We start from the raw sequence: 17,212 nt of genomic DNA, 5'->3' as shown, positions 1-17,212 counted from the left end.
GCAGTTACAGAAGTAACCATGCTGAGACTAGACCTGCTTGGTCTAGACCTGCCCTGCTCAAGGGGCTGGACCTTCGTAACGTCTCTTTCTCCTGCAGGAGTAGTGGAACCGTCACCATGCTCCAGTCCCAGGTGCAGAACCTGCGGGAGAACCTCGGCAAGGTGACCGCAGAGAGGGACGGCCTGAAGAAAGAGCTGGAAGCCAAGAGTCAGAACATCCAGGAGAAGATGAAGACCATCATGCAGGTCAAGAAGATCGGCCGCCGCTACAAGACCCAGTACGAGGAGCTCAGGGTTGAGCACGACAAGGTGAGTACGACAAGCTCCCCTCTTAGCATGTGCCTGCGGACCTGGTGGTGGTGGTGGTGACGGTGGTGGTGGTGGTGCAGCACTCTCTCCTGTCCCTCAGGTGGTGGTGGTCGTGGTGACGGTGTAACACTCTCTCCTGTCCCTCAGGTGGTGGTGGTGGTGGTGGTCGTGGTGACGGTGTAACACTCTCTCCTGTCCCTCAGGTGGTGGTGGTCGTGGTGACGGTGTAACACTCTCTCCTGTCCCTCAGGTGGTGGTGGTGGTGGTGGTCGTGGTGACGGTGTAACACTCTCTCCTGTCCCTCAGGTGGTGGTGGTCGTGGTGACGGTGTAACACTCTCTCCTGTCCCTCAGGTGGTGGTGGTGGTGGTGACGGTGTAACACTCTCTCCTGTCCCTCAGGTGGTGGTGGTCGTGGTGACGGTGTAACACTCTCTCCTGTCCCTCAGGTGGTGGTGGTCGTGGTGACGGTGTAACACTCTCTCCTGTCCCTCAGGTGGTGGTGGTGGTCGTGGTGACGGTGTAACACTCTCTCCTGTCCCTCAGGTGGTGGTGACGGTGGTGACGGTGTAACACTCTCTCCTGTCCCTCAGGTGGTGGTGGTCGTGGTGACGGTGGTGACGGTGTAACACTCTCTCCTGTCCCTCAGGTGGTGGTGGTCGTGGTGATGGTGGTCGTGGTGACGGTGTAACACTCTCTCCTGTCCCTCAGGTGGTGGTGGTCGTGGTGACGGTGGTCGTGGTGACGGTGGTGACGGTGTAACACTCTCTCCTGTCCCTCAGGTGGTGGTGGTCGTGGTGATGGTGTAACACTCTCTCCTGTCCCTCAGGTGGTGGTGGTCGTGGTGACGGTGTAACACTCTCTCCTGTCCCTCAGGTGGTGGTGGTCGTGGTGACGGTGGTCGTGGTGACGGTGGTGACGGTGTAACACTCTCTCCTGTCCCTCAGGTGGTGGTGGTCGTGGTGATGGTGTAACACTCTCTCCTGTCCCTCAGGTGGTGGTGGTCGTGGTGACGGTGTAACACTCTCTCCTGTCCCTCAGGTGGTGGTGATTGTGGTGACGGTGTAACACTCTCTCCTGTCCCTCAGGTGGTGGTGGTCGTGGTGACGGTGGTGACGGTGTAACACTCTCTCCTGTCCCTCAGGTGGTGGTGGTCGTGGTGACGGTGGTCGTGGTGACGGTGGTGACGGTGTAACACTCTCTCCTGTCCCTCAGGTGGTGGCAGCGGCAGCCTCGGCTCCTGCCCAGGACCAAGAGGCACAACAGGCGTCTGCACAAGAGTTGCAGAACCTCCGGGAATCGCTCAGCCAATCAGAAACCAGGACCAGGGAGCTGGAGAGCCAACTAGAAACTCTCAACAGAGTGAGTCACTGCAAGACCTCGTTAGCTTCAGTGGTCACATGATGAGGCAGAGTGGGTTTCCTTGAACACCTGATGTCTTAACACTTGATACTTTTTACTTCCTTCATATTCTTCATTTGTTGGAATAGTTATGGCCTTAATAGATTGTTTTCCATGTTTTTCTCTTGACTGGCCAATGTGTTCACTGGAAACGTTTCATACGTGCGAGTGATAATGAAGTTGTATTTATGCAGAGCCTTTCAAGGAACCCAAGGTCTCTTTTCGGTTAACATGCACAGTTGTCCTTTCATCAGCTGTTCTAGGATTCTAATGTTTATGGGCAGAAGTAAAGGTGTAGGTTTGATTCAGAACACTTCCCTTTCATATGAGGAACACCTAAATCCACTCCAAGAGCTCCCAATGAAGAGTCCAGTGAAGGTCTGAGCACTGTGTAACCCTTCCAGACACAATGTATATATTATGGACACAACCCCCCCGTCCCAGATTAGGTATCTGTAGTGAGAGGTGGAGCACGTAGGTGGTAGTGGAGGGGTAGATGTGTTCTGCTGGGTTCGTTCACGTAATCGTGGTCGTCCTCCTCTAGGTGGCCGGGGAGCGTGAGGCGGAGGTGCGGGCGGTGCAGGAGCAGGTGTCCCGTCTGCAGGGGGAGCTCTCGCACTCGCGCCAGGAGCTGCAGGACAAATCCGCCCAGGAGGAGCGACTCCAGCAGCAGCTGGCCGAGAAGGAGGAGAGGACCAGGAAGGCCATCATGGGGGCCAAGCAGAAGATCAACCAGCTTATGGGTGAGCTGCTTAAATCTGTTGGGAGCTGATCCAGGATCAGTTCTTACTGACCTGGTGTGTGTCCCGAGGGGTTAGTTGAGCCCTGTGTGTGGTCCGTCTGGCAGACATGAAGGGTCAGCTGGCCAAGGACAACGAGGAGCTGAAGCAGCAGCGTGACGAGCTGGAGGTGCGTGTGAACGCACTCCGCTCGCAGTACGAGGGACGCCTGAACCGCCAGGAGAAGGAACTGCGAGACCTGCGTGAGCAACACGAGAGACACAGCGAGCAGAGGGACGAGGCCCCGGAGCAGGGCACCAGCAAGGTGACACACACACACACACACACACACACACACGAACGAGGCCCCGGAGCAGGGCACCAGCAATGTGATACACGGATGAGTCTGACCCGTTCTGACCCGTCGTTTGTCGTCAGACCCAGGACCAGCAGAGGGGTGCAGAACAGTGGCAGATCTCACTGAAGCCGACGCCGGCGGCAGAGCGGGGAAGGTACTGTGGTGGGCGGGGCCCTGTGGGGGGCGGGGCATGGCTCTGCAACTGGGCTGTGTCTCCCTGCCCTTAGTGGGTGTGTCGGGGGTCCAGCAGTGCTGCCACTCTGGTGTGGTGGAAGGAGGTTTGTAGCAGCAGTGTAATATCAGTGCAAGCTTTTATTCCTCGTGTTTCTCTCCTGCTTTCAGTGCGAGCTCCTCTGAGCCTCCCACGGCTAATATAAAACCCACCCCACTGGCTGCAGCACCCAGCAAACCGCCCGCCATCCCCGGGAACAAGCCCACGCCCCGGGCCAGCATCAAACCCATGATCACGCCCGCCCCGGTGCCCACAGCCCACGCCCACCGCCACGGTCATGCCCACCACCCAGCTGGAGTCCCAGGAGGGTGAGTGTTGCTTGCTGTTCTTCCTCAGTTTTCCCACGTTTTGCTGAATGTTCTAACAGCTCCCTCCTCCCCTCCAGCCCTGCAGGCAGCCGAGGCAGCGGTGGAGCACGTGCCCATCTACGCCAGCGCCTCCACCCGCTCCACCAGCCCCAACGTGCAGCCCGCCCTGTCCCAGCCGCCCGTGCTGGCCGTGCAGCAGAGCCACACCACCGCCTTCGTCCAGCCCACGCAGCAGAGCCTGCCCCCCGCCGCCGAGCCGGCCAATCAGGAGCCCGCCCAGCCCGTCACGGCCGCCGCTGTGATGATGGAGGCCACGCCCAGTACCTCGCAGGTGGAGAGACCCTCCACGTCCACGGCGGTGTTTCCAACAGGTGAGCTGAACGGTGGTGCGATTGCTCATTCGGAACCTGGTGTAGTGTGTGGGGTGTGCAGGGGCTTTAACTGCTGTGTTCTGCAGTGTCGGCCACGTCAGGCGGGGTGTTGAGTAAGAGGCCTCGGGAGGAGGAGCCAGAGAGCGTGGGTCTGGAGGCGGAGCTTCAGGAGGAGCCCAGTGAACCCCCCATTTCCAAGAAACTGCGTGTGCAGAGAATGGAGGTGAGAGACTGTGCTGGTGTGGGGGGCGTTTAGTGAATCAAGAGACTCGATGAGTGTGTGTATACATGTCTCTCCCCCCCCCCCCCCCCCCCCCCCCCCCCCTCACCCTGGGTGTGTGTGTGTGGCTGTAGGAGGAGATCTTGGCGGAGGACAGCACTGAGGCTGAGAGCATGGTGACGGGAGAGAGTCGGGACGGCCCTGACCTGGTGGAGGTAAGTGTGGGCGTGGGCTCTCAGCAGGCTTCTGAAGACCCTCTCAGTATTATAGAGCAGGTATCTGTCTTTGAGTCATGGTAAGTGTGTGTGTGTGTGTGTGTGTGTGTGTGTGTGTGTGTGTGTGTGTGTGTGTGTGTGTGTGTGTAGGAGCTGGAGAGCTACCCCAGTCTTGAGGAGGTGGAAGTGGAGCCCATAGTCACCAAGGCCGTCCCCATGGAGCTCGTTCTGACCCAGAGACCCGGCACGGCTCACGCACACAGCCAGGACAACTCTGGAGAGAAGGTCATCGTCATCATCACCGACTCGGAGAGTGAGGAAGAGCAGGAGGAGGAGGAGACAGACGAGGAGGAGCAGGTGATGCACACCTTCATCTGAACGTCTTAACCCTGGTTTTGAGTAATGTTCCGTGTTGACTTGGTCAGTTTAAAACACAAGTTTGACTGTGTGCCTAGTACATCTTTTGAACAGCTGCTTAAAAGCAGTGCAGTCGTCTGTATTGGCAGAGGCCACGTGCAGTCGTCTGTATTGGCAGAGGCCACGTGCAGTCGTCTGTATTGGCAGAGGCCACGTGCAGTCGTCTGTATTGGCAGAGGCCACGTGCAGTCGTCTGTATTGGCAGAGGCCACGTGCAGTCGTCTGTATTGGCAGAGGTCACGTGCAGTCGTCTGTATTGGCAGAGGCCACGTGCAGTCGTCTGTATTGGCAGAGGTCACGTGCAGTCGTCTGTATTGGCAGAGGCCACGTGCAGTCGTCTGTATTGGCAGAGGCCACGTGCAGTCGTCTGTATTGGCAGAGGCCACGTGCAGTCGTCTGTATTGGCAGAGGTCACGTGCAGTCGTCTGTATTGGCAGAGGCCACGTGCAGTCGTCTGTATTGGCAGAGGCCACGTGCAGTGATCTTGTTCCCCCATCAGGAGATTCTGTCTGCTGCTGCTCTTGGGAGGCTGTTGTGTTTCAGCAGCTGCACTGTTACTGCCACTGTTTCAGGACTATGAGGAGGAAGAGGAGGAGGAGGAGGAGGAGGAAGATGGGGAAGACGATGATGATGAAGATGATGAAGGAGGAATCGGAGATGAGGGGGAGGAAAGCAACGAGGGAAGTGGCAGTGGAGATCCCAACGAGGCCTATGAGGGCGACGACCCTGAGGTAGGAGACACACACACACACACACACACACAACCTGTAAGGGCGACGACCCGGAGGCGCACTCACACCCACAATTCATATGAGGGTGCTGACCCGGAGGTACACACACACACACACACACAACGAGGCCTATGAAGGTGACCATCCAGAGGGTCTCACTCATGCACACATGCACACTCACTCTCTAAATATGAGACTGGGATGCCGCATTATAGGCCCCATGTGTTTGCTGTGACTCACCACACCACAGGTCACAGCAAAGCCCGTGTGGGCACTGGACAACCCTCGCATGTCCCCCTGTCTGGAGGACGACTTCATCCTGTCTCATGATAACAGGACGTGATTTGTGACTGGCGTTTTCATTGGTTCCACCCAGGGATGTCGGTCCCACGTGGAGGGTGTGATGTTGACTAGTCCCTCCCCCTCATTTGTGTGTTCTGGTGGTCTCTCAGGGTCCTGACGCCACAGACCCAGGCACTGAGACGGAGGACAGTCTGGGGACGCTGGACTCCACCCAGCGGATGGCCGACTCGCAGACGCCCAGCTGTAAGCTGATCCACTCGCACCGTGTCTAGACGTTTTCACTTAGTCTGGTTGCTCCTACTGTTTCTGTGACCTGTGGTGTATTCAGATGTCATTGAGGTATGTGCAGTGAAGCGTGAGGTCTGGACTGCAGACAGACGTCTTCATGCAGGACGGCTGACGCTAAGACATCTTGTTTCACCCCTTTAGTTGAATCCAGCCCTCTGGACCCCTTCTCAGCTGATCCACCAATCAGCAGCTCTGCTCCTCGGACTCTGCCATCGCCAAGGAGACCTCAACACCCACTTCCTCCACGACTTAACATCCTGGCCCCGCCTACACAGGAGCTGGGTCCATCTGTTCCGGTCCAGGTAAGTGGGTCAATTAATAATCTAGAACAGTCAGATTATTTGCATGTATAGAGCAATCTCTTTAACCGCAGGTGTTGTGTGGGCCCATGACCTGCTGTTTGTGTAGTCAGTAACTTCAGTGTGTGTGTGTGTGTGTGTGTGTGTGTGTGTGTGTGTCCTCAGCGCATTCCTGTCCGACGCCAGCTGACCCCAGGGACAGCCAGCAGTGCAGTAAGTATAGTGTGTTTGTGTGTGGGCTGGGTGGAGTCCAGCGTCCCCAGACTGTCCTCTCCTCATCAATGTCCTCATGTCCTTTCCCTGTAGCAGCAGTTGTTCCCGGAGGACGACGACCGTATGGTCCCCAGCACGCCGACGCTGGTGGTGCCCATCCGCTCGGACGGCTTTGCCGAGGCCATCCAGTGAGTCAAGTCCATGATCTGTCCATGATCACAGATCCGGATTACACTGCCCACAAAGTGCTGTGAGTAGTGCTGACTGGTGTGTTCTGTGTGTGTGGAAGCTCTCCGCAGGTAGCAGGCGTGCCACGGTTCGGGTTCGGTCTCCCGGACGACCTCCCTCAGACCAGCTCCTCACACTCGGATCTGGGACAGCTGGCTTCCCAAGGAGGTAGTGTGCTCTCCCCATTCACCAACCCCACACACTGCCACTCTGGTCCACGGCCACCACCAGCAAACGCTCACTCGTGCATATCTCGTAGGGTTCCTCTCGTGTGACCGGACATCTGTGGCCTCAAAATTGTTCCTGTGTATGCTTTGGATACGAGTATGTGAGCGTCCCATCCTGACTGTGTCTGTGTTTCCAGGACTGGGTCTGTACGACAGCCCCCTCTTCCTGCCCGGTAATGAGGCGGAGTCAGAGGGACACAGTGTCCCCGCCCCCCTACAGCTGGCCAACCCTGGTATGGACCTGGTGTTCGCACACGCATGTGTCATCCAGGCTTTGGTGCAGCGAGTGGTGTGTCTGTCCCATTATGACTCGGGCTCTACTGAATCTGCAGAGAAAGTTTGACCATTTCACAGCTTTAGTTCCTGAGGGGAAAATAACCAGCAACACGTGCTACGTTTCACAGCATTTATTATATAACCCTGACCAGGCTAGCCTGCCATGCTAAGCTAATGTCCTGCTGTAATAGCCCAGTGGTGATGAACAGGATTTTCACCTCTGTAGGTTTGGTTGGGCCTTAATTACCACCTTCGCAGTGCACTGTTGCCCCTCCCTCAATCTGTACGGTGGGTGTGTCTGTCTGTCTGTCTGTTTCTCGTTTCCTGGCAAAGCTTTCAGTTTTCTCCCTTATCCAATCAGTGACTGCCTTTTCGGAGACCCTCTCCACGGAGGCGACGGAGCACGCCTGCCAGTCTGTGCCCACGGTGAGCACATCCACGCCTGGACCCAGCACCAGCGAGGAGCGCACTTCCCTCCTCCTGGAGCCAGGGGGCGACGGGTGAGCTCAAAGTACCGTAAAATGACCCTTACCCGCCCACCACTTCTCGCTGAAGTGCTGTGCACTTTGGTCTGGGTCACTGGGGTGATACGGTCACAGTAAAGGAAGACAAGTTATTGGGTGTGGGTTATTGGTCATAAGTATAGAGGGTATGCGTTGGTGTTGGCGTTGGTGTCAGCACATTCTGCAGCGTGGCTGTGTTCACTAGGGACAACTGTGAACGAAACGAGAAAGGTTTTGCTTAAATTTAAAATGCAGCTGGACTCTATATGGAGTCTCCCTGACTTCAACACTGGGAAAATACACCAAGTGAATATTTTGGTTTTATCGTTTATTAGAACCTTTTTTTTTACCCTCAGTAATGTGTAATTGTTCAGGTAAAATGGCCCCTACTCCTAAATCTGACAAAATGTTGTGATGGTCATCTTTTATTGTTCACTAACGTCCAGATCTACAAGGATACCTGGTTAGCTGTCTAAAGACTTTGTCTTTGCGACTTTTCTTTAGATTTTGGAAGTCTGTTAAAACTTGACTCGCATCTATTTGTGCATTCAATTGCACAGCAGTCTCACTGCCACCCGGTCTCACTGCCACTCAATGGTCATAACTGCACTGACTCCCACCAACTGTGACATCATGTACATGCCCTCTATTGGTTCATTGGGAATAGGCATTGGGTTCTGTGGTTTTGCAGTGTACATGTAGTTTGCTTGAAATGGGCGTGTCTAAACGTGTGTGTGTGTGTGTGTGTGTGTGTGTGTGTGTGTGTGTGGACAGAAGCAGTGCTGAAGCTGCACTGGATCCTGTCTCCCAGACAACAGAGGTTGAGGGGTCAGGAAAGCCCTCAGATGAAGCCAGTGTCCCATCTACCAGCCAAGAGCCCTCCTCCAGCTCTGCAGGTACACACACACACACACACACACACACACACACTCACACACCTCCCTGTGTCTTGAACATCTGCTGAGCTTAAATATGTTTGGCCTTGAATCAGTCCCACTTCAACCCCCTGTAGAACAGAGCAGCTGAACATGACACTCATTCTGATGTTTGCACAAAACCATCAAACCAAAGAAAACCAGTCTCCAGCATCCCCACCTCCAACAGGGCTTTAACTGGTTTTAATGGGCCAGTGTGCTGTGACCACAGTGACTCATCACACAAACGCTGTTGTCTCACTCTGCGTCTCTCGTCTTGCTCCCGTGTCTCTCTGGGCCGAACGCTTTGGCGCTCTCTCAGACCCGAGTAGCAGCCAGCCCCCCAAATCGGGAGCCGGGTCGGGCAGGCAGTGGACGCGAGGACGTGGCGCCAGGGGCTTCGTTAAGAGGGGTACGACCGCCTTACACTCACCGCACTCCACTCGCTAGCCAACCACGCCTCGTCACATGATCAAACCCAGACAACCCAGACTCGAGCAGAACGTTATGTTTAATAATGGTTTGAAACTCTTACAGTCGTTGGTGAAAAGCGTTACCGTGTACTTCCAGCACGACCCTGACAGACGTGTGTTCACTGTGGGCAATGCTGTTGGTTTGATGTTGCAGATGGGTTAGGAGTTATGGGGGTGCAAGGACGGTTTGCCAGGTGAAGACCCTGCTGTAGGTGTTGCTGTCATTCCAGTCCTTCAACACAAACTGGACGAATACAGTTCCTTCCACATCTCTGCTTCAGATGTTTCATTATACACGTGTCCTTTTGTTTTATGTTTATGGGCTGATTTTATGTGTAAACAATAAAGAGTTTTCTGGCCAAAAAAAGAACTTTACTGAGTCAATAATATCTACAAATGTTCCCAAGTATCACTACGTGTGTATGTGTGGTTCTCTGGCTTGACCAATAGGAATGCACCCTGAGACAGAGCCCTCCAGTGCTACATACTGGGTGTCTCTGGGCATCTGAACCAGCTCCTGGCCGTCCTGTGTTTCCCTGGCCCATCCTTGGGGGTCAGGATCACCGGCGTTTCACCCTCTAGCTTTAAACTGTAGTATTTGGCTGGAAGAGAGAACACACTGTTACTAGCAATAATACGATTATTACCGGTAATTAGTACTATTGGTGTAGCCAATTATGAAGGCTGTAAGCAATTAATTATACAACTGTTGATCTTATTTTTAAAAAGTGTATTTTCTACATGACATAGGTATTTCATTAAACACATCTGGCAGACTCTTGACTAAGTATTGGCAGACCGATAACGGACATGAGGAAGGCAGAGGCCAGACCTTCGTGTTTTGCTACTGACAGCGTGGCCAGACGGCACTGCCTTGCGTCATGGTCGCTAACACAAGCCCTTACGAGCGTCTGGTCTGCTACACCGACCCCACCCACCCCTGATGGAGACCCAAGCTAGACATGATTTCAGAGTCGACCAGCCAAAACTACATACCAACATCTTCAGTAACCACTAATGGTAATTTGAGGTGGTGCCCAAAGTAAATGCAGATGTGCCATGTGGTACTGATTGTTACTGAAGTTTGGAGAAAATGTGTCCCAGTTTTAGAAAGACCTTGAATCCAGAGCTGGCTGTGAACTTACTCTGTGAGAAAATGTAGTATTTGTACCCATCACCAATACTGGTGGTGGTGGGAACAGACACCGCAGAGGTGACGAGTGGAGGGAATCCGGTCCAACTCCTGATGCTGATCTCCTGCCCCAGTTCAGGATCTGAAATGGTGGAACACTGGTCAGGTTTAGGCCTCAGGAAGCAGAGCTCCTTTGCCCGGAATCACAGTCTGAAGTGAACTTGGTGACGCATTTGTTCCTGGAGAACAGAGTTGCATCACAGACTGGCACGTGGTCGTGAATTCTCAGAGTTCTGTCCATTTTCATGTTTACGTAAGTGCTTATGTAAACACAGACTTCGCCTACTCCCTTTGCACATTCATTTCTTGGTTGTTTTAATGTTTTCCAAGAAACAACTACAATGCAGCAGGTTTTGATCAGTCCCACTGTCTCGCCCCGTGTGTGAGCACAGAGACTCTTACCTTTGCTCCTCCTGACTCTCCTGCTGGTCGTGTATACTGCTAGCTTGCTGCCACACTGAGGTGCGATGCGATATGTGTATCTCTGAGCCAGTCCACCTGCACACACCCAACAAAAAGGAAATTCAACATTGTACACATCGGGTCATTCTCTACAAATGTTTCTGTATCCTAACCAAAGTCAGTAACTAGCCGTAAATATTAACATCCTTGGTAAGGGACTAACATTAACTGGCTAAAATAACCTTTAAGAAGATACAAAATTATGCTTGCGCTAACTACACTCATTATTAGCAGTTGTGGGAGGTGTTTTCTTTTATGTTTTTCCACTGAGGGAGGTGACACAAAGATTAACACCTGACTCGTACCTCTTTTGAAGAACAACACGGACTCCCTCCTGCTTCTGTACCGTGGCATTGACAGTGCAGCAGTGATGTGACCTCCCAAGCCAAAACCTTCACTGACGGGTTTGGGGAAGCCTGGGTCCATGAGTGCATTTTCAAACCTCCAGTACTGGTTCCCCTGTTGAACACAGGTGATGTTCACTAGGATGTTGGGCAGGCACTTGTTAATCGCCTGCACATCTGAGGGCCATTGTTGCCCGTACCTTGAAGAAGTAGGTCTTTCCTTGGCAATTACAGCGTGTGTAGACCGTGTCGATTGGAGAGGGAATTCCCCAGACATCTGTGATACCCTGAGCAGGTCCTGGGTTCCTCTTGGAGTCCAATATCCAAAAATAGTGACCTAGTACAGAGTGGTGAGGGACACATCTGAAACACTTCAACAGCTTGGTTGCCTTTTATACAGGTGTATGGGTGAATTCAGACCAATCGTGTAGACAAAACTGTTGATGGCTCATTTTGATAGCTCACTGTGTTGTTAAAGGCTAGTCCTTAGACTTAAATAAGGTCAGTGTTCTCTTAAAGCAAGGGTGTGTCCTGGGTCAGCCTGTGTCCAGCACAGTTTGGTGAAGGTTCTCTCTAGGGAGATGTTCTCTGCCACTGGTCGCCTTTGGCTTACCTACTGGGGCTTGGACTCAGACATGTGTGAAGCTGATTTGTGACGACAGCTGTTGTAGAAAGCGCTATATAAATACATTTGATTTTGTATTTCTGATTTATTTGGAGTCATAAGGAAATAGAGTGGCCTTGTGCTGTGGGCTTGTGTTTAACACCATCACTGCTGGAGAAAGAAACGAAGGGAACCGCTCTGATTGGCTGCTTGGCCCTGACCTCGGAAAACTGCGATGGTGCCGTTTCGTAGTGTGGTCAAGCCGTTGATTGGTCGCCCACTACAGAGATTAGTGTCGTTGTTTGCATCTATGGAGAAGGAGCAGAACATGTTTTTAACAACTACCAGTACTACAGCCAAGTATGGACTGTCATTTAGAACATGTGAAGATTTTGTTTAAATGATCTGCCATGTTGCTCCAAACTGCTTGATGACATTTCTGACATTAGTTTTAAGCAGATGTGAGGGAAACCTGAACATCTTACCCGCCTGATAATCCCAAGGACTACCTTCATCAAGAGCGTCCGCAGTGTCTGACTTTGGTTTGGTTGGCTTCTGTGTTGCTGTAGGAGGAGAAGGGTTCTCGGGGGAGCCTGGGGTGGTGGGAGTCTCTTTTGTAGAGGAGATCCCTCTTACAGTTTCACCTTCATTATTCGTCGTGCTAGGCGTGTCTGTTGGGTCCACATTTTTGGTGTCCACCCCTGTTGAGGGTGTCTTTTCACTGGGCCCTGATTCATCCTGCAGTGTGTGTGGTTGGCTGCTGTCCTCTGGAAGTGGAGCTTCTCCAGGCTGGTCTGGGTTAGTAGGTCTGAGCTCTGCTCCTGAGGAAGGTCCTACAGGTTCAGGCTTGTCCTCCTCTGGAGAGGGGAGAACAGTCATATTATCATCTTGTGCATTTGTGTTTGTTTCTGTACTGCTGGGCTTCTCTGTTGGGTCTTTGTTCTGGATCTCCACCGTTTCAGAGTCGACGTTCTCAAAGTGCTCTGCATGTTCAGCCTGAGTAACTGCAGCTGTTTCTGGGGCCAGTGTGTTGTTAGGTTGCTGCAAGTCAGAAGGCTGACTGGTTGAATTGGAGGCATCGATTTCAGTATTATTTGTGTGAGCAGTGCTTGCAGTAGTGGCTCTGGTCTCCGAGGTTCCCTGAGGGCTTGGTTGTGTGCTCTGCACTGGCTGCTCAGATGCTGGTGTACTGGTTGGTGTGGCAGGAGTTGTGGTGAGACTGCCAGGGACCATCTCAGGTCGATTCACATCTGAGAAGAAAAGAGTGTTAATAAGAAATACTGCAGCAAAAAAACACCCATGGGGGAAAAATCCCCATGGGGATTTATGACAGTGTTATGACAGTGAGCCAGAGTAACAGGACAAACTCTGGATCCTGATGATAGCTGAAGAACATTCATGCATGAGGTCATCACCTGCCGTCTCAGGAGTTGAACCGCCCGGAGGAAGGAAGGAGGTGACAGATGTGTTTGCCGTTGGGGTGTCCGTGTCTTCGGGGTGAGGAGAGATGTCTCCACCTGCCTGAGACACTTCTGGAGTGACACTGACTTCACTCGGCTCAAGGTCAACATCAGGGGCAACGTCAGGGTCAACATCAGGCCGGTCTGGGAGTGGGGATGGCTGGACCACAGCAGGCTCCAGCTCCATATCTGAGGAGGACAGTCCTCCACTGCCACTATCAACCACAGCAGGGGTGGTACCAACCACCACTAGATCAAAGAAAACATTTAGTATAAGCCACTGTGTATAAACAGATGTAATGCACTGCATAAACCAAGCTAATAAATAAAAGAAATACTACTGTAATATTGTGGATAAGTGTTCTGCAAAATATTGGGACAGTGTCCTTTTTAGAGTTTGTTTTAACTATTAGAATTAAGAATTAAAAATATGGAAAGGCACTGTGTTGTAGTACACTTACCTTCTGCCTCAGGGTAGTTTAAGTCTTGTAAAGCAGTTGTAATGTCAGTGTAAAAGAAAAAAAAGTTAAATGTCAGATTTTGTTACAAGAATATTAACATTAGATCATTTACATTTCGATAATTATTTTATATTAACTTAATTAAGGTAAGTATAATCAACTTAATTAAGATGTGAACAAACTATGAAAACAGTGCTATTTAAAACTATTTGAGTTAAGTGGTCTGCTTAGTCCTGGTGTCATACATGACGTTTGGAATTTTTCCAGATTTCTTAAAAACTTATTTGATCTGATTAACTAAACATCAAAGATCAAACAGGGCGAGACACTACTTGCAGAAACATATGATTCTCTTTACAATAACCTGCAAGATGAGTTGATCGGTTGGTATGAAAGTATGGAAGCCCATTGCAGCTGCTTGAGTATAGTATCTCATAATTATGACTTAATATCTCATAATAATGACTCACAATCTCATGATTATGACTTACTTTATCATAATTATGACTTCGTATCTCGTAATAATGACTTACGATCTCATAATTATGACTTAATATCTCAGCATCTCATCTCATTATTATGAGATACTAAGTCATAATTATGAGATACTAAGGCATAATTATGAGATACTAAGACATAATTATGAGATTGTAAGTCATTATTATGAAATATTAAGTCATAGTTATGACACCAATTATGATTGAGATAAGTCATAATAATTATGAAATACCAAGTCATAATTATGAGAAGGTAAAACATAATTATGACTTAGTATCTCGTAATTATGACTTGGTATAAGAATGTAAGTCATTATTACGAGATACTGAGTCATAATTATGAAATACTATATGGACTTTTTTTCCTTCAATCATATATAAGCTTCCGTAGGTAGGTGCTTTTTTAGATTTCACTTTTGCAAAATAAGTCGTGGATGATGGAATGCCACACTCTCTTTTTAAAGAGGAAAAAATAATCTCACCTTCAGATGCCTGAGGGTCCACTTCGGACTCATCTCCTTCTTCGTCTATGCTGTTGGATTCTGCAGCAAGGACATGATAAACTACACATCTGCTTCCACAGCCTCACACACTTGTACATGCACGACTGTTCCTCTGTGAGGTAAAGGTTAGCAGCCCAGCTATAGTGTGTTCTCTGGCTGGACAGCACTGTCTATGATAGACATGATGTGACATGATGTAATGTTAATGCCAATTAACGTCAAATACTTAAGTTAGTGCATGTAATATTTAAATTGTTAACTTGTACTTTTAATACTCAATTGTAAAATGTATGGGCTATGTTATAGTATGTCCTACGGTATGAATTAAATAAATGAGTAAAGTTTAAACAGCAGTTGGACACGCACCCTCCACGGTGCATTCGGACGCGTAATCTGGACAGCACTGGTCGTACTGGACACACGCGGTATCACAGTGGCATTTTCTTCCTCTCTTAAAACGCTCGCCACAGCGCCCTTTACACGAGTCTCCTGTGACAGGAACACGGCAAAAAAAACATTACGGCTACCATTTGTTTTTAAGTAACAAAAAAACGGGGGGACATTTTTGAGTTTCTGACGGACGCGGAATCGTACTTGTAGTGCACAGTGCCTCGTAGTTTCGGCAGCATTCATTGTGCGCGAGGCACTCGGCGTCACACTGGCACGCGCTGCCCCGATAATAAGATTCTCCACATCGACCGGCACAACTTTCTGTGAAATCACATGTTTATATATATATATTTACTATATATACCATATATATGTGTCCCTTTTTTAGTTTTTTCTATTTGGTTTTAATCAAATAGGTGCAAAAAGAGGTTTACAACTTTAGGAATTAAACAAGCTGCATGGTTCTGAAAGACATATGTTTACATTTTAAAAATAGCAAAATATATTTTCATAATGGTGCAAAACAAACAGATGCGGTGTTTACTCACTCTGGGCAGAACAACATGTGACAAGAACACACGCCAACACCAGAAGTAGATAAGAAGGCCTTGTCATCTCAGCAGTGACCTGTGCACATTCAGCGGACACAGAGAGCCCACGAATATACCCTAATAATTATTCACTAGAGTAGAGTAGGGGTCTCGCCTTACCTTATAAACGATCCTCTGTCAGATGTTAGTCTTTTGCTGTTTTTATAGAGGGAGAACGCGTAGGTGTTGTTCTCCTGGGCCGGTCCTTATCCCGTCCAATTAGTCCAGAAGCACTGGATTCGTAATCGTCTGGCGGGCGACGGGAAAGGACTCAGGCGCAGACTGCGCTGAACATGTTTTCCTTCATTATCCAAGGACTGGGACGGACATGAGGAGAGAGTAGCCCTCCACCTGGCACCACCGTCGTCTCACGGCTCAAATGTTCCATTGGCATGGCCCGTTTTACAGTGACGCAACTTAAGCGATAGTCAAGCCTACTGAAATGATCAGTCAAAGACAAATTCTTCAAATGGTGATCATTAGACTACAATAAGCACCACTAACCAGACATTTTCTTGAAACTACGTGTGGCCTTACTGATCTATAAAGCTGCGCCTAATTTGAATTGCAGTAGTAAAAACATTAATGAAATGTAATTTTATAACAATTACATCATAAGCCTTGATATTCGAGGAAACTCGGTATTGTTCATAGTTTAACTGGAAGAAAATAAAGTTTAGGCTATGTAACTAAGGTTTGTTTATTGGAAATTTACTTGTTGATGAGATGCTAATTTGGCTACTGTCCTGTTTTTACCTTGTCTCACCAGGAATGAGACCATTTTCATTTCTGTCACCATTGGACTGATGTAATTTACAAGTTACAAAAGGTCACTTACCTTAGGTTCCTCAAATTAGCCTTTAACCCCCCTTTAGTGGAAACCATCCAACCATCATTTGAAGTCATACCTTGAGACAAACTTATAATTTCTACTAGCACTGAACAGGCATTTCCAGTGTGAAAGAAAGTCCAATTATAATCCAATTACAGTCCTCTAGTCAGTAAACATTTTTCCGTAACTTCATGGCCTTGTGAACTAGTCACCACCAGGCGAGGCAGGCATAGCTCTCAGGAACGCTGTGAGAGAGACTAGTGGCTGATGCGATTAGGCATTTTGCAGTAGTATAACTCATATGTAGTAGTATAACTTATAACAAGTCAACTAGTGAGATTTTTACATATGACCACTGTGGTCAGTGACAGTCAATGAAAAAAAACAAATGTTCACTTGAACTGACTGTATAATACGTGATTGTAATTGTGTGACTAATATGTGACTGTAACTGTATGTAATTGTAATTGTGTGACTAATACGTGACTAACTATATGTGATTGTAATTGTGTGACTAATATGTGACTGTAACTGTATGGGACATAGGTTAGGTATACAAATGCAATGCATGTTACAGTTGCTTGTAAGTTGCATTTGTTTTTAACACTCCACTTCTGGCACTGCTATTGTAGTCAGGTGACACACTGTACCTGGTACATATTGTGTACTACTGTAGTGTAAAGTCAGGTGAACTCTGTTACAATGTCTATCAGCATTAAAATGCCTTGCCATAAGAATTGACATGTCAGACAGCTGCACTGACTTTGGTCTTGGTATAACACAGTGGACCCACACCAGCAGATGACATGACTCCCCCAAACCATCACTGATTATGGAAACTTCACACTAGACCTCAAGCAGCTTGGATTGTGTGC

General features: G+C 49.6%; 2 protein-coding genes across 2 annotated transcripts in view; one reads left to right on the top strand and one right to left on the bottom strand.

Annotated features, from left to right (window-relative positions):
• tprb (translocated promoter region b, nuclear basket protein) overlaps positions 1-9,353 on the top strand; it is a 23,815-nt gene extending 14,462 nt beyond the window's left edge. Inside the window, 22 exon segments of the mRNA XM_077017391.1 lie at positions 98-308; positions 1,522-1,668; positions 2,252-2,450; positions 2,555-2,751; positions 2,865-2,938; positions 3,127-3,264; positions 3,266-3,324; positions 3,402-3,695; positions 3,782-3,918; positions 4,050-4,130; positions 4,281-4,487; positions 5,120-5,278; positions 5,731-5,824; positions 6,011-6,171; positions 6,334-6,381; positions 6,475-6,569; positions 6,671-6,777; positions 6,974-7,069; positions 7,474-7,612; positions 8,390-8,511; positions 8,852-8,941; positions 9,157-9,353. Of these exon segments, the coding sequence (XP_076873506.1) occupies positions 98-308; positions 1,522-1,668; positions 2,252-2,450; positions 2,555-2,751; positions 2,865-2,938; positions 3,127-3,264; positions 3,266-3,324; positions 3,402-3,695; positions 3,782-3,918; positions 4,050-4,130; positions 4,281-4,487; positions 5,120-5,278; positions 5,731-5,824; positions 6,011-6,171; positions 6,334-6,381; positions 6,475-6,569; positions 6,671-6,777; positions 6,974-7,069; positions 7,474-7,612; positions 8,390-8,511; positions 8,852-8,941; positions 9,157-9,200 (2,899 nt within the window). The 3' untranslated portion in view covers positions 9,201-9,353.
• On the bottom strand, positions 9,023-17,212 carry prg4b (proteoglycan 4b). Its single transcript, XM_077017401.1, has 14 exons — positions 15,626-17,212; positions 15,464-15,542; positions 15,120-15,236; positions 14,892-15,014; positions 14,505-14,564; positions 13,526-13,549; positions 13,020-13,313; positions 12,090-12,854; positions 11,826-11,912; positions 11,201-11,337; positions 10,962-11,115; positions 10,597-10,692; positions 10,148-10,276; positions 9,023-9,604 (listed from the first exon to the last, which is right to left on the bottom strand). The coding sequence occupies exons 2-14, from the start codon at positions 15,528-15,530 to the stop codon at positions 9,483-9,485; spliced, it is 2,175 nt and encodes a 724-aa protein (XP_076873516.1). The 5' UTR covers positions 15,531-15,542; positions 15,626-17,212; the 3' UTR covers positions 9,023-9,482.

Source organism: Brachyhypopomus gauderio, chromosome 9 (assembly GCF_052324685.1).
Source record: "Brachyhypopomus gauderio isolate BG-103 chromosome 9, BGAUD_0.2, whole genome shotgun sequence".
Classification (NCBI taxonomy): domain Eukaryota; kingdom Metazoa; phylum Chordata; class Actinopteri; order Gymnotiformes; family Hypopomidae; genus Brachyhypopomus; species Brachyhypopomus gauderio.
The sequence above is the reverse complement of the archived record's forward strand: the minus strand, read 5'-3'. Positions and strand labels throughout refer to the sequence as shown.